The sequence below is a fragment of the Aphidius gifuensis genome, linkage group LG1 (genome assembly GCF_014905175.1).
Source record: "Aphidius gifuensis isolate YNYX2018 linkage group LG1, ASM1490517v1, whole genome shotgun sequence".
Lineage (NCBI taxonomy): Eukaryota > Metazoa > Arthropoda > Insecta > Hymenoptera > Braconidae > Aphidius > Aphidius gifuensis.
In genome coordinates, this window is record NC_057788.1 from 1,344,813 (window position 1) to 1,362,686 (window position 17,874).

Genomic DNA, 17,874 nt, shown 5'->3' on the forward strand with positions numbered 1-17,874 from the left:
TTTACAAACAACAAGCATCATTTTTGACAAACCGGCTAATTTTTCAACAATCATTTTTTTAGCCTGGTTGTTGTTTTTTTGTTTTGTAAAATTGTTGGGGCTTCAAGTTGCGGATATAATGAGCATTTGATAGATAAAAAATTAATTAATTAATGAGTAAAAAAAAAAATAATAGTGGATGAAAAATAATAAGCATCAAATATTTGACTTTAGCACGCGCACGAAAGAGGGCTGGTCTAGCGCAAGCAACACAAAACTAACCCCAAAAAAATGAATAAAAAAAGGAGAGACAGATAGAGAGGGAGAGAGATGACACAGGGAAATTATGACTTTTGTCGGTCAATTGATTAAATCAATAATTTGCATGGATTTGTTGTTATTGTATAGTTTATTAGGTAATTGTTAATGTGAACTTACTTGGTTTGTTGTAATTGTTGAGTTTGTTGAATAATTAATTTGTCAATAACACAATACAACACACTGAATAACTTTGGACAAACACGACGCAATGGCGAACCGCAAGTGCGTGTGTTGAGAGATGAGAAAATTGAGAAAAAAAAAAAAAAAAAATCTTTTTTTTTAAGGACATTGTGTCGTCATCTAGTGGTAATTTCAAGTAACGCTATTTTGATTGGTTAAATTTGACCAATCGGGGGATGTCATTCAATTTACGCGGGAAGTTTTTAACAACAAGTGGCATCTTGTGGTTAATTATGGAACTTTATATTGATTGTTTGGATTTTTTTTTTGTTTTTAACGTACTTTTTATTGTCAATTTGTTGTAAAATAATATGTCAATTGTTAAAATGAATAATTGCCATGATAATTGTGATAATATTAACAATGAAATAAATTGTTATAAATTAAAAATAAAAGAATGTGAAAATAAATTATTTCAAGTTGAAAAAACAATTGGTGTAACGAAAATTTTACAAGAAAAAGCTAAACAAGTTATTGAAAAAAATCAACATAATAATGAAAATGTTGATATTGAAATTAATAATATAAATGTTAATTATAATAAATTAATTAATAACAATAATTTAACAACAGTTGAAACGAAAATAACAGTCAATGATTTGTTGGAAAAAATTGGTCAATTGAAAAAGAAAAAAATTCATATTGAAAATGTTTTAAAAAAGAAATAATAAATAATTATTTTTATAAATTAATTATTATATTTATTGTAACAATAATAATAATTTTATTTTTTTATAATATTAACAATGTAAATAAATAAAAATTGGCGAAAATTTATTTGTATTTTTTCATTTCGATTTAGATAAAAATTTAAAAATAGAAATTTTAATTGAATAAAATCATTTATCATTTTGACAGTTGTATGTTTCTAACCGATGAGCAATTTTTTCCATTTTTGGAATACTTAATTTACCAATTTTATGTGCTTGTAATATTTTTTTATCAATTTCATTAGTTAATTTTCTTTTTTCATCAAGTAATTTTTTAAGATTTGAATTTTCATTTTCAATTTTATCTAGTATGTTTTTTAGTCTATCTGTTTCTTCAAATATTTTTTCAATGTCTGGACTTCGAAGGTGTTCTTCTACATTACCAGGTGGTCGCCTAGATAAATAAACAATTTTATAAATTAATTAACAATAATTAGAAATAATAAAAGTTGAAAATATTTTTTTTTTTTTTCTTACCATGCAATTTCGTTGGGATTTTTTGTTGAATTTGCAATGGCATCTTTTAATTTACCAAGTTCACTATCAAGATTTCCATTAGCAAGCATTTCATCAAAATCAGCATTCAAAGAATTTTCAATATCACCAACTAGTGCATCATATAATTTATCCAATACTTTTGATTTTCCACTCAACAAACTCAAACATTCTACAAATTCTTCTTTACTGTAAATCAAAAAATAAAAAACAACAATACAACAATTAATAAACATAAATAAATTATACTAAAAATTAATTACAACTTTGTATAAACAATTTTCTTTGTTTAATAAAAACCAATTCAATACATAAAAAAAAAAAAAATATCTGTAACTAAATACCAGCATGTCGAAACTTTTATCGAAAAATTATTTCCTAGGAATTCAATCACAACTCAAGTGTAAACTAAATATCAAATTTCACATATATCAAATAATCAATTTTTATATTTAAACATTAAAAAAGAAATAAAATTTTTTTTTCAAATATATAAATATAATTTTAATAATTTTTTTACTCATTTTAAAATAACAAAGAAATTTTTTTTTAAATTCATTTCTTTCTAATTGCTATTAATTTCAATTTTTTCATAATTTAATTAGGTTATTTATTAATTAATTATTATTTATCAATTATTAATAATTTATTAATTAATAATTATGATGAAATTGTGCACGCAAACAGGCCGGGACACGTGCAATTTGATAAAAAATAAAAACAAATTTGCAAGTCTCCTGACCTAATCGCAAACACATTTTTAAAATATTAACTACAATTTACTTTTTTTTTGTTGTAAAAACAAACTATAATAATAGTAATAATATTATTTAAATAATTACAGTATATTATGTATTTAAATAATAATTACATGATTATTTCTAGAAAGAAATTTACATACAGAAATAATTATATGTAGAAATAATTTACCGTTAGACATTATAAACAAAATAGACAATGTTTACAATATTGTGAATCAATTTAATTCACGTGGGAATAATAACAATAATAATAATGATAATAATAAAAATATACATAAATATGTAAAATCTTTTATTTGCGGATATTGGATATCCGGTCACCAAAGTAACGGACCAACTATCAAACCCGTTCAAGACCATCCATCTCAGTTTGTATAAAATTAAAAAAAATTTATCCAAAAATATGTAAAATAATAATAGTTAATAAATAAAAATAATTTGATAATGAATAAATCAATATTTATAATTAAAAAAATTATATTTATAATATTTTTTATTGTAAAAAATAAATGAAAAATAAATTTTTGTAAAAAAATGAAAAAAAAAATTATTTGTTTATTATTTTATTCAATAGATATTTTTATTTTATAATAATAAAATTATGAAGCAAGCTGTTGAATTTCTTTGTCCTTGAATACAAAATGTAAAAGAAAAAAAAAAAATTTTATAATAGTACTAAAAGGGAATATCGCGTGTCCTTTTGGGGATCCAGGACAATGGGCTAAAACCCAACAAGGCGTTAAAAAAAAATTGTAAAAAAACCGTTGAGGCGTAGCCAAAAATGGAGGTTAAAAATTTTTATTACAAAATATTAATTAAATTTTAAAATAAAAGTAGTAACACGAGTATGTTGTAAAATAAAAAAAAACCGCCAAATTGATGTTTGCAACGAGATGATGTATCAACACAACCAGTTAAAATCGACTCTAGATGTGTTAAAAATAGACAATTAAAATTTAAAAAATAACAAAAATTAATTATTGGATAAATTAGAGGTTTAGTTTGTTGATTAATTAAATAAATTGAATATGTTTTTGATGATAAATAATTAAACAATTAACAGATGATTGATTAGTTGTTGTTTCTTACCCAACTGATCCGGCAATGTCTTTGATAATACTTGTTATTGAAGCACGTAATGCTAATGTATGATCTGTTTTAATATTATTTTCTGTTATATTGTCAACTTTATTATCAGCCATTGCTTGTTCCTTCAATGATGTTCAACACGTTAATGATGAAACATGAAAAATTCAGAAAACAAGAAGCGTGTGTGCCAAACCAGTTCACCAGTTGCTATTCAACACACTAACACACATATATTTATTTATTTTTTTTGTTATATTACACACATACACACACACACACACATTTATAAGTTAATTAATAAATTCTTTTTTTTATTTTTTTAGCCGGTGAATCCTTTGTTATGTACTTGGTACTTTATAGCGGTTTTACTTTGATCATAAAATTTATAAATTGAAATTATTTATACTTTTTTTTTCTCTCTCTTTCAACTACTTGTTGGCTTGGACGCCATTTTGAATGACTATTAAATGGAGGGAAATTTAAAAATTTACAATAATGTAATAAAAATAAATTTCTAAATTTTTTATAATAATTTAATTTAAAAAAAGAAAAAATGATTTACAATTAATTTCTAAGATAAAATATTTTTTTTATTTTTTTAGTTTTTCTTTATTTTTTTTTTTAACAATAAAAAAAAAAATGAATTATTCTAATTGACTAATTCAATTGTTTTATATATACATGATTTTTATATTTGTACATAATTTAGGGTTTATTTTGTTTCAATTTTTTAATTGAAAAATAAAAAACATTAAAATTTACTTGGTTGTTTTTTTTTTTCATTTTTTAATAATGAAAAATTTTGTCATTTGTTTAGAAAAAAAAAAATGAAATTAATAATTATTAATTGAATTTAATTTAAATGTAACGAATTTAATATATTTTCAAGGTATTAAATGTTTTTTTTTCTTTTTCTTTAACAATTTAAATTGATATAAAAAAAAAAAAAAAAAAAAAAGAAAAAAAACAAGAAAATAATGTAATTATTTTTCAACTACTTGTAGAAGCTTTTGTCAATTGTTTTGTTAAACATGTCATATTGTTAACCATATTAAAAAACGTTCTAATCAAATAAAATAATTGATTAATATGATAATTTATCAAATGTATTTTTTATTAATTTGGCTAGACAAGTTGTTCATGACCGTTTGAACTAAAGTCTAACAATCTCCATGCTGCTTTTGGATTCATTTCGCTATTATCATGACACAATATCCATGCATGATTGATCCTCATAATTTTATCTGGATCACCTTCAATAACATTATTTTTAGCATCTCTAACACACATTGTTTGTTGTGATCGAAAACCAACTATCAAAACAGGTCCTTGTCCTTCTATAATGCTGCCCCCCAACAAGTCAACACTATCAATATCTAAAAAATTCAAAAACAATTAATTAAATAATAGCTATATCAATATAAAATATAAATACATTACCTAAAATTTTATTATCCAATTTATATCCTAATTTTTTATATTCTAAAAGTGGCTGTGCAATTTTATTGTATGCTGCTTCATGACACCAATCTTTCAAAATTTCTAATTCACCTCTCATCATTGCTTCATATATATTTGGAATAATATCTGTTTGACAATCATGTACAAATTCATTTCTATCAAAGCTTGGATTTGTCTTACATATTTCAGTAAGTGTTTCTGATAATTCAGTTTTTTCAAATAAACCACCCATGACATTTGTTACTTTATCAGTAATTATTCTTGATACACGTATCAATGGATTTTCTGATTCATCATATTTAATTTTCCAATCAAGCATCTTATCAACATATGGATTATTATTTTTAAAATTTATCCATTGTTCATAAAATTTTGAATCTTTATGCAATTCAACACCAGTTGCATCATTATTAACTTCATATATTTTTTCATCACCTTCAATTATTTCTTTACGTTTACGTAATTTTTTTAATGGTGTATAAACACGTCCTAGTAAATCATCATGATCAATTTCATCACGTACAACTTCAGCAGTGCTGGATATTTTTTTATATGCATTTGTTTTACCAAATGCTTGAGTTGTTTCATTTATTGTTGATGCAGCATCCATTGCTGTTTTTGTTAAATCATCACTTATTTGTCCAGCTTTTTTACCAAGTTCAGTTTTACCAGCTTCATCAATAACACCTTGTACTTTTTCTTTAAGTGTATCTAGTTTTTCTTTTAATACTTCAGAACTTTTACTTGCTTCTGATTCAACAGTATGAAATTTTTGACGTGCTGATTTTAATGCATCTGATTGTTCTAATTTTTCAGCTTCTTCACGAAATTTTTTTAATGATTCTTTCATTTCTTTATTTTTTTGCATTTCTTGTTTAAAATTATCTAAAAATTGTGATATAAAATTTGGTCTTCTTGCTTGATTTGAATAGTATCTTGTCTGAAATTTTATTATTTTTTTTTTATCATTAATAATGTTGTTGTTAAACCAAGTAATTAATTAACTTAATTATTTATTACCGTTTTATAAGTTGATGATGATGATGACGATGGTGTTAATAGTACTTGTTGATTTTGAATAATCGAGAGTGCTCCATTTGAATTCATTAATTTAATTGAATGCATTGTTTTTGAAATTGTGGCCAAATTGGCCCTGCAATTTTTCATGTTTTGATACTGAAAAAAAATTAAATAACATGAAAATATTTATTAATAAAACTAGTTTTAATACAGCTAAAATATTTCAAATTGAAATTACATTTTTATAACAAGTATTATTGTTAATATTAAATATTATTAAGCTGTGTTTTTTTGTAAATAAGATGATGAAATATTAAATAATATCATAAGCATGATTATGTGTGACAATATAACCTCTTGAATGCTGAAAAATTTATGACAATTGTATAAAAATTAAATAACAAATTGAAAGAATATATCATATTAACGAGATAAATTATTGAGGGTTATTATTATTGTTAATCAAGTATGTGTCTATTGTTATTAATTAATGATATTTACCATTTTTTTGGGGTAATTTAATACCGAATAATTTTAATGTGCCTTGGAAGAATACACACGGAATACACTCTCAGTTATTAACAAGCAGCCATTTTTTTTTTGCAAACAATAAATTACTAGTGTAAATAAAAAAAATATTACAAATCACTAAAATTTATAAATAAATATGTGTTAACAATTATTATTTTATTTTTCAATTGAATTTTATATATATAATTATTTATTTACATTTTTTTTATTATTCAAATGATAATTTTTAAAACAACGAATGAGAAGAAATCCTATAGGGAATTTTTATTTTTGTCAGTAAGAAAGGAAATGATAAGAGGATAAATATAATTTTTTTTAAAAATCGGAAAAGTCTATTATTTTTTAATACTCAATGTTCGATTTAATAATTTATTGAGTCATTCTATTGTTTGTTAATGCGATATTTTATTTATTTAACCAAATCGTAAACCAGGATTACACATCATTACCGGACATTCCTCGCACTAAATATTATTGATGTCTTATCGCCAAAGTCTTTAATTTCATTGATATCTAATAAAATTACAGCGAGCTTTTTGAGATTGTTAAATACATTCATTGGAATACGAGTTATTTTATTGATGCTTAAATTTATATATTTCAGATTATCAAGTAAATTAAATGCACCAGCTTCGATTGTCATAAGCTGTGTTTTGGTTATCATTAGTATTTCAATTTGTGGAAGACAAATAAATGAGTTTGTTTCTAAGCTGTAAATTGAACCAGTTGTATAGCGAGTGTCGATTGTTGAATTTGGTATATTTTTTTAATACAAATTTTGACAAATACCAACAGTATAGTTACTGACAATTATGTTTCATGACAAATATCAATTGTGTTATGATGAACAATTGATGAACTTTGTAAATTCGTAATATTAGATATAATAATTCACAAGAACGCATGTTGTAGAATGCCCAAGATTCAGTTGTTGAAATTTCAAGTGATATCAAAGATTTTAAATTATGAAAAATAGATGTTCTAAACAATTCTATTGGTCTAGTTTTAAATTTTAAAAGTTTTAGACTTGTCAATCCAGCAAAAGAGTTTCGTTTGAGAATAAAGTTTATTTCTGTAGATGCAATTATTAAGGTTGTTATTTTTAAATTATAAAATGTATTATCATCGATCGATGATATTTTATTGTTGTCGATATGAAGCGTTTTAGGTTCCCATGAATCAACAATAGACCTGACTGAATTTAACGACAAATTTCAAAATAAATATATTTACTCAAGTAACAAGTGTCTGTGAATTTTTTCATACTCATTCAAGAATGTTTGGTGTTATTATTTTCACTAGAACCTATCGCTACATCGAAAGCTTGATGTTCAAAATAGATTTAAGTAGTATAATAGTCAATATTCCACTTTAATATATTTATATAAAAAAATTGATTGTCATAGAAAATACTTGTATCAATGTCTGATGTATTGAATACTTTATCCAAGACACCTAAAATACCACTATGTGTAAGATCAACAACAGCACATTTAATATTTTTAAAAATACCTTCTCCAATGATTTCCAATGAATTGTAACTCGAATTTAATAATGATAATTTTTTATTGTCAATTGTCAAGGCACCATTATCAATTTTTCTCATTGAATTATTGCTTAACTCAATATAATATATAGTTTACTTTCTGCCCTTCCTGTTTTCCTCATATTTCAAAGGATTCTTAAAATAAATTTTATTTCTTAAAAAAAAAATAGAAAAAATAAAAAAAAAAAAAAAATTAATTTTCTATCAGGAATATAGAAGGAGTTAAGAGGTATTTTATTTAATTTCTGGTTCACTTCCTGTCCTTCCTGTTTTCCTGATATTTAAAAAAAAAAATTTATTCTGTATCAAGAAGACGTGATAACAATATGTATGGGATAAGCGGTTCTTTTGGGGCAACATCTGAAAAAATAAAAAAAAATAATAGAAGAAATAAAAAAAAAAAATTTATGGCTAGACAAATTGTTCCTTACCGCTTGATTTAGATTCTAACAATCTCCATGCTGCTTTTGGATTCATTTCGCTATTATCATGACCCAATACCCATGTATGATAAATCCTCAGAACTTTATCTGGATCACCTTCAATAACATTATTTTTAGCATCTCTAATACAAATTACTTGTTGTGTTTGAAATCTAATTAACAAAACAGGTCCACATTCTTCCGTAATACTGCCGAACAACAAGTCAACATTATCAATATCTAAAAAATTCCAAAATAGTTAATTAAATAATAGCTATATCAATATAAAATATAAATACATTACCTAAAATTTTATTATCCAATTTATATCCTAATTTTTTATATTCTAAAAGTGGCTGTGCAATTGTATTGTATGCTGCTTCATGACACCAATCTTTTAAAATTTCTAATTCACCTCTCATCACTGCTTCCAATATATTTGGAATAATATCTGTTTGACAATCATGTACAAATTGATTTCTATCAAAGCTTGGATTTGTCTTACATATTTCAGTAAGTGTTTCTGATAATTCACTTTTTTTAAATAAACCACCCATGACATCTGTTACATTATCAGTAATTTTTCTTGATACCATTGATATCTTATCAACATATGGATTATTATTTTTAAAATTTTTCCATTTTTTATAAAATTTTGAATCTTTATGTAGCTCAACACCAGTTGCATCATTATTGACTTCATATATTTTTTCATCACCTTCAATTATTTCCTTACGTTTACGTAATTTTTGTAATGGTGTATAAATAGGTCCATATACACTATCAATATTATCTAAAAATTGTGATATAAAATTTGGTCTTCTTGCTTGATTTGAATAGTATCTTGTCTGAAATTTTTTTTTTTTTCATTAATAATGTTGTTGTTAAACCAAGTAATTTATTTATTTATTTATTACCGTTTTATAAGTTGATGATGGTGATAATAGTACTTGTTGATTTTGAATAATCGAGAGTGCTCCATTCGAATTCATTAATTTAATTGAATGCATTGTTTTTGAAATTGTGGCCAAATTGGCCCTGCAATTCTTCATGTTTTGATACTGAAAAAAAATTAAATAACATTATAAAAATATTTATTAATAAAATAGTTTTAACTTGTCAATAATAGATGATGAAATATTAAATACTATCGATAATATCATAGGCGTGATTCTGTGTGACAACATAACCTCTTGAATATTAAAAATTCATGACAATTGTGTAAAAATTAAATAACAAATTGAACGAATATATCATATTAACGAGATAAATTATTAAAAGTTATTATTACTGTTAATTGAGTATGTGTCTATTGTTATTAAATGATAATATTTACCTTTTTTTGAGGTAATTTAATACCGAATAATTTTAATGTGATAAGAATACACTCTCAGTTATGAAACGAGCAGCCATTTTTTTTTTTGAAACAATACATTACTAGTGTGAATAAAAAAAATATTACAAAGCAATAAAATTTATAAATAAATATTTGTTACGAATTATTGATTTATTTTTCAATTAAATTTTATATATATAATTATTTATTTACATTTTTTTTATTATTCAAATGTCAATTTTTTTTTATTTTAAATTAAAACAACGAATGAGAAGAAAGCTATAGGGAATTATTTCATTTTTGTCAGTGAGAAATGATGAAATGAACAGTACACTGAATGAGATTTTTGTTGTTATAGTTTTAATTTTTAATTTAATTTTATTTTCCGTTGTAAAAATTGACAATAATTGGAAAAGTTTTTATTATTTAAAAATACGGAAGAGGTCAATTTTCAGTTTGATAATTGATTGTGTTCTTCTATTCAACCAAATCGTATGTAACCAGGATAACACATCATTACTGGACAGTCCTCGCATGCTATTTTTCTTCCAGTACTTTTCATTCGACAAAAGTTATGTACAGTATAAGAGGGGGTTTTTATATAAACAGTAGTAGAAATTGGAATATTCCAAGCTTGTTTAGTTTCAATGATATTAGTATTATTGAATAGATACAAATCTTTAATGTTGCTATTTTTAAATGCATCATTTTCAATCACGCTTATTTCGTTTTGTGATAAATCTAAGCTATCGCATTTAAAACCAGTAAAAATATTATTTTTTATAATTTTAATATCGTTGTAACTTATATTTAATAAATTAAAATTTTTATCACCAAATATCACCGATGTCTTATCACCAAAGTCTTTAATGCCATTATTATTTAATAAAAGTACAGCGAGGTTTTTGAGATTATTAAATACATTCATTGGAATACGAGTCAATTTGTTGAATGACAAATTTAAATATTTGAGACTTTTTAGTAAATTAAATGCACCAGCTTGGATTGTCATCAGCTGTGTTTTGGTTATCATTAATATTTCAATTTGTGAAAGACAGTCAAATGAGTTTGCTTTTAAGCTGTGAATAGAACCAGTTGTATAACGAATGTCAATTATTGAATTTGATATATTTTTTGAATATAAATTTTGACAAATACCAATAGTTCTATTAGCAATAATTTCTAGAGTTTTTAAATTTTCAAAATTCTTTAATATTTGACTGAAAAATATAAAAGTTTCATCTACTTGAATTTTAAGATATTTAAGTGATGGTAGAAAACCAAATAAATTATTTTTTAGTGATACTGGTCCAGCATTTATTTCTAAATTTTCCAACTCTGTCAAACCATCGAATGATTCGGGATAAATATTAAATCCATACAAGTCATTATTATTATTAATTATCAATGTTTTTAAATGCATTCCGATACTTGAATGTTTAAATGCATATTTATCAATCGACTGAATGTTATTGTCATTTATTTCGACTTTATCAATCACAGACCATGGAAGAATATCAAAAATATATTCAGTTACATGTGTACTTGATTTAACAGATGAAATAGAATTGTGCCTTTTACATATTTTAATCATCCATTCCTTATTGTCACATGTTATGTCAATTTTCAAATTCTTTGCAGCCCATGCACCAATATTTTTCACTAGTTTATCATTGTTAAAAACATATAAATTATCAAGATTTGAATTTTTGAATGCGTTATTTTCGATTGAAATAATATTGTTGTTTGATAAATCTAATACAGAACATGAAGCAGCAAAAAATGTATTTTCTCTGATATGAGTTAATGAATTATAGCTCAAATCAAGTAGTGATAATTTTTTATTCGCAAATGATTTGTCATCAATAAATTCAATTGCATTGTTTTTCAGTACAAGTATATTTAAATTTTTCAATGGTGCAAACTCATCCCGATGAATGTGTTTTATTAGATTTGATATTAGTGTCAATTCAATGAGCTTTTCAAGTCCAATAAATGCTCCAGTTCCGATTGTTTCAAGGCTACTATTACTTATATCAAGATTTTCAAGTTTATTTAAACACGAAAAAATCATTGGTTGTAAGGTTTTAAATGTACCGCTCACATAGCGAAGATGTACAATATTAAATTTCTTGTTTTCACATGTTTCATGACAAATATCAATTGTGTTATGATGAAGAATTGATAAACTTTGTAAACTTGTTATATTAGATAATAATTCACATGAACGCATAGTGTAAAATGCCCAAGATTCAGTTGTTGAAATTTCAAGTGATATCAAGGATTTTAAGTTATGAAAAATAGATGTTCTAAAATACATTGGTCTAGTTTTAAATATTAAAACTTTTAGACTTGTCAATCCAGCAAAAGAGTTTCGTTTGAGAATAAAGTTTATTTCTGTAGATGTAATTATTAAGGTTGTTATTTTTAAATTAAAAAATGTATTATCATCGATTGATGATATTTTATTGTCGTTGATATGAAGAATTTTAGGTAGCCATAAATCAATAACAAGTGATTTGACTGAAGTTAATGACTTCGCAATAGATTTTCTACAAATTTTGAAATAACTATATTTACTTAAGTGGCAAGTGTCTGTGAATTTTTCCATACTCATTGAAAAATCATTGTTGTTATTATTTTCAATAGTACCTAGCGCTACATCAAAAGCATGATGTTTGAAATAAATTATAGTAGTATTATAGTCAATACCCCACTTTAATATATTTAGATCGAAGAATTGATTGTCATACAAATAAATTGTATCAATTTGGGATTTATTAAATGCTCCATCAGCGACAACAACGATTTCACTTTGCGTAAGATCAACAACACTACATTGAATATTTTGAAAAATACCTTCTTCAATAAATTCTAATGAATTGTAACTCAAATTCAGTAATGATAATTTTTTATTTTCAATTGTAAATGCTCCATCATCAATTTTATTTATTGAATTATTGCTTAAATCAATAATATCTAAATTTTTAATATTAAATACATTTGCAGGTATGTGAGTCAGTTTAACATTCGATATTAATGATACTGTTTTTAATTTTTTTAAAACACCAAATATACCAGGTGCAATAAAAGTTAATTTACTCTCAGCAATTGTAAGATGTTGAAGATTTTTCAAACACATTAATGATTGACGAGTTAGTATCTCCACTGAACTACCAGTATATTGAAGTTGTATTATGTTTAGAGAATTATTTTCATTTATTAAATTGCAAATATCAATATCTTCATGATTTAAAAATTCTAGTTTTTGTAAATTCAAATGTTTGATTAAAATATTATTGAAATGTTGTCTTGTTTTATTGGCTATTTGTATTTTTAAATATTTTAAATTATCTAGACCATAAAAGCTATCTGGGTGTAGTAAAACTGAGGCTGAATTAATTTCCAAATTTTCCAATTTTGTAAAATTGATAAAAACAAGTGTTTCAATATGCAATTCAACATCAGCAGCGAAATTAAGTTGTAAAGTTTTAATTGGTGCCGATGATGATATATTTTCAAATGCATTATTTTGTAAGATGTTAACTTTTTCATTTGTTATTTCAATTTTATCTGGATACGTTTTAAAAATTGAATCTTTTTCGTGAAATACTGACCAATCACCTGTCTCACAATTCAACGAGGTCCCTATAGAAGTTGCGTAACAATAATTTGTCTTTGAAAAAACAAATGATTTATGTAATATTAATATTAAATTAATTAATATACCCAGAATAATAATATTATTCATCGTGGATGTAAATATATTTTTGAAGCACAGATTTAAAATGATGATATCTCGAGTTATATATTTTATAATAATATCTTTTTTAATCATATTCAGCCCCCTTATATATAGACAACTGATTGTATCAAAAAAAATAATTCATTTTATTTTTTCCTGTAGCTAAGCCAGACACAGATAACAAATATACATGTGCCAGCATCTTATTTATCTTTTTTATCAAATTAAATCTTTCGTAAGTACGACAAAAATATTTTTGCCAAATTTTTTTTTTCGTGATAAAATCAACATTGTGATGCGATGAACAAATATATTTTTGTAAGATGTATGTTTTTCATTTTAAAAATAAAAATGTATATTTATTTGCTAATCTGGTAGACTCATTTATCTAATTTCACATATTAAAATTTTGTCATGAGTCATGAGTCATGACACAATTAATTGCAGCAAAATTAATTTTACATTCTATTATTTTATTTTTATGATGCTAATATTTATATATAATAAGATAAACCACGAAACTCGTGTGACGTTTTTATTTTCCTCCAAAGTGGACCCAGATGAGACCGACTGCCGTGTGACGACTCAGAACAATTATTTATTTATGATAAAAATTATTTTATATAAAATTTATACAATTTTTGTTATCAAGTTTTGTAGAAAAAAAAAAAATAAACATTAAAGTACAGTTGAAAAGAATTTTGTCATTTTAATTCTATTAATTTATATTTTGACAAACAAAAAGAAAATTGACAATAATAAATTATTCAAGCTTCAATTATTTAACCACAGCGTGTTGCTCTGAAGAAACAATTTTGTTGTTCACAAATATTACAATCTATTCTTTCACCTGTATACAAAGCACAATTAATATTTGAATTTTTAAATGCATATTTATTGATATTTGTTATTGTCATATTTGATATTTCAAGTTTACCATCTGTTTTTTTGAATAATCCAATTAAATCATCGATCCATGTTGTTGATCTGAATCACACAGAAGTTATATAGCATTGTAACTGACACATATTCTAAAAAGCTCTTATGTATCATATAACTATTTTTGCTTGTATAAATAAACCTGTATAAAGAAATTTATCGGAATGATAATAAAAAAAATTATTATATGATAATATTTTCAATCAGGCTAATTTTGTTGCGAAATTAATTTGATTCAAGTGTAATTATACAGCTGGAGGTTCGTTGTGACGCAGATTGTACAAATTTTTTTTTATACGGTTTACTATTAAATAATTTTTAATTTTATATAGGTATACATTTATATAGGTATGTATATTTTTTGAACAAATAATAAAATCGAAAGAAAAAAAAAATACTTTTTTTAATAAATAAGATGATAGGTGTTATTTTATTTATCCGTGCGATGGATAAAATTCAATAACATAATCTTCATATTAGCTCATATTAGCAGTAGAATTAATTTAATTTAATTCAATTGTTAATTTAATAATTATGCGCAGTTAAAGGATCGTTGTGACTCAGATTTTACAATTTTTTTTTGTACACCCAGATAGAAATAAGAGTCAATTTTTTGACTTCTCGTATCGAATTAACGTGTGAAGTCAAAGAGTAATCTCAAGTTGACGTCAAATTGACTCAAATTTTTACCTGGGCAGTTTACTATTAAATAAATATTTTTTAATAAATGAGATTATGATTATTATTTTATTTATCCACGTGCTGGATAAAATTCGATAACATAATCTTCATACATATGAGCAATAGTAAAGTTAGGGATTTTCCAAGCTGGATTGATGACGCTGATCTTAAAATTATTATGCAAATATATATTGTTTGTTTGATGGTGTTTTAGACGTCATTTTCAATCAAGCTTATTTTGTTTTATGATAAATCTAATTGATCATTTAAATTTTAGTCAAAAGTATCACTTTTAATATTAATTTCATTGTGACTTAAATTTAATAGCTTTATATTTTCAATTCGAGGTAATGTAAATGTTTTATCTTGGATGTCTTTGATTTCATTGTTATTTAATAAAATTACAGCAAGATGTTTGAGATTATTGAATAAATTCATTGGAATAGTAGTTAATTTGTTAAATGACAAATTTAAATATTTGAGATTATTTAGTAAATTAAATACACCAGCTGGGATTGTCATCAAATTCGTTTTGGTTATTGTTAATATTTCAATTTGTGGAAGACAATTAAATGAATTTTTGTTGAAATTATCTATTTTACCACTTACATAACGAATGTCAATTATCGAATTTGGTATATTTTTTGAATATAAATTTTGACAAATACCAATAGTTCTATTACCAACAATTTCTAGGGTTTTTAAATTTTTAAGATTCTTCAATATTTGACTGACATATTGTAAAGTTTCATCTACTTGAATTTTAAGATATTTAAGTGATGGTAAAAAACTAAATAAATTAGCTTTGAGTATTACTGGTCCAGCATTTATTTCTAAATTTTCCAATTCTGTCAAACCATCAAATGATTCAGGATCAATATAAAATCCATACAAGTCATTATTATTATTATTGATTATCAATGTTTTTAATTGCAGCCCAATACTTGAATTTTTAAATGCGTATTTATTAATTGACTGAATGTTATTGTCATTTATTTCGACTTTATCAATCACAGACCATGGAAGAATATCGAAAATATATTCTGTACCATCTATACTTGATTTAACAGATGTAACAGATTTGTGCCTTTTACATATTTTAATCATCAATTCCTTATTGTCACATGTTGTTTCAATCTTCGAATCACTCACAGCCAATTGACGTAAATTTTTCACTAGTCTATCATTATTAAAAACATATAAATTATCAAGATTTAAATTATTGAATGCGTTCTTTTCGATTGAAATAATATTGTTGTTTGATAAATCTAATACAGAACATGACGCTGCAAGAAATGTATTTTCTCTGATATGAGTTAATGAATTATAGCTCAGATCAAGTAGTGATAATTTTTTATTAGCAAATGATTTGTCATCAATACGTTCAATCGTATTGTTTTTCAGTACAAGTATATTTAAATTTTTCAATGGTGCAAACTCATCCTGATGAATGTGTTTTATTAGATTTGATATTAGTGTCAATTCAATGAGGTTTTCAAGTCCAATAAATGCTCCAGTTCCGATTGTTTCAAGGCTACTATTACTTATTTCGAGATATTTCAGTTTATTCAAACACGAAAAAATCATTGGTTGTAAGGTTTTAAATGTACCACTTACATAGCGAAGATGTAAGATATTAAATTTTTTACTTTTACATGTTTCATGACAAATATCAACTGTGTTATGATGAAAAATTGACAAACTTTGTAAACTCGTAATATTAGATAATAATTCACAGGAACGCATAGTGTAGAATGCCAAAGATTGAGTTGTTGAAATTTCAAGTGATATTAAAGATTTTAAATTATGAAAAACGGGTGTTTTAAACAACATTGGTCTAGTTTTAAATTTTAAAACTCTGAGATTTGTCAATCCTGCAAAAGAGTTTTGTTTGAGAATGAAGTTTATTTCAGTAGATGTAATTATCAATGTCGTTATTTTTAAATTATGAAATGTATTATCATCGATTGATGATATTTTATTGTCGTCGATATAAAGCGTTTTAGGTTCCCATAAATCAACAATAGACCTGACTGAATTTAATGACTTCAAAGTAGATGTTCTACAAATTTTAAAATAACTATATTTACTCAAGTAACAGGTGTCTGTTAACTTGCTCATACTTATTGCATAATGATTGTTGTTATTATTTTCACGAGGACCCATTGCTACATCAAAAGCTTGACGTTCAAAATAGATCATAGTAGTATTATAGTCAATACCCCATTTTGATATATTTATATCAAAAAATTGATTGTCATAGAAATAAATTGTATCAATGTGTGATGTATTGAATGCTCTATCCAAGACAACTAAAATACCACTATGTGAAAGATCAACAACAGCACATTGAATATTTTGAAAAATACCTTCTCCAATGATTTCCAATGAATTGTAACTCAAATTAAGTAATGATAATTTTTCATTGTCAATTGTCAATGCTCCATCATCAATTTTTTTTATTGAATTATTGCTTAAATCAATAATATCCAAACTTTTAATATTAAATACATTTGCAGGTATGTAAGTCAGTTTGACATTTGATATTAATGAAAGTGTTTTTAACTTCTTCAAACCATCAAATGCACCAGGCATAATAAAAGTTAAATCACTCTCAGCAATTGTAAAATGTTGAAGATTTTTTAAACATATAAATGA

At 24.1% G+C, this 17,874-nt stretch overlaps 4 protein-coding genes across 5 annotated transcripts in view; all 4 read right to left on the reverse strand.

The window, feature by feature from the left end:
* The window catches only part of LOC122860770 (heterogeneous nuclear ribonucleoprotein K-like), a 44,109-nt gene extending 43,570 nt beyond the window's left edge, over nt 1-539 (reverse strand). For both annotated transcript variants that reach the window (XM_044164744.1, XM_044164742.1), the window contains exon 1: nt 418-539. The gene's annotated coding sequence lies outside the window, so the exon portion shown is untranslated. The remainder of the gene's footprint in view (nt 1-417) is intronic.
* A 615-nt stretch (nt 540-1,154) lies between these two features.
* Nucleotides 1,155-3,751, reverse strand: LOC122860775. Its single transcript, XM_044164749.1, has 3 exons — nt 3,536-3,751; nt 1,668-1,874; nt 1,155-1,584 (listed from the first exon to the last, which is right to left on the reverse strand). Exons 1-3 carry the CDS (start codon nt 3,646-3,648, stop codon nt 1,320-1,322), a joined length of 585 nt encoding a protein of 194 aa, XP_044020684.1. The 5' UTR covers nt 3,649-3,751; the 3' UTR covers nt 1,155-1,319.
* Nucleotides 3,752-4,119: 368 nt separating this feature from the next.
* On the reverse strand, nt 4,120-6,618 carry LOC122860776 (mitochondrial import inner membrane translocase subunit TIM44-like). Its single transcript, XM_044164750.1, has 4 exons — nt 6,518-6,618; nt 6,017-6,172; nt 4,976-5,936; nt 4,120-4,911 (listed from the first exon to the last, which is right to left on the reverse strand). Exons 1-4 carry the CDS (start codon nt 6,518-6,520, stop codon nt 4,661-4,663), a joined length of 1,371 nt encoding a protein of 456 aa, XP_044020685.1. The 5' UTR covers nt 6,521-6,618; the 3' UTR covers nt 4,120-4,660.
* A 1,886-nt stretch (nt 6,619-8,504) lies between these two features.
* On the reverse strand, nt 8,505-17,418 carry LOC122847814 (mitochondrial import inner membrane translocase subunit TIM44-like). The gene is made up of 5 exons (XM_044145669.1): nt 17,340-17,418; nt 15,826-16,064; nt 9,433-9,576; nt 8,820-9,363; nt 8,505-8,755 (listed from the first exon to the last, which is right to left on the reverse strand). Exons 1-5 carry the CDS (start codon nt 17,416-17,418, stop codon nt 8,505-8,507), a joined length of 1,257 nt encoding a protein of 418 aa, XP_044001604.1.
* Between the last annotated feature and the right edge of the window lie 456 nt (nt 17,419-17,874).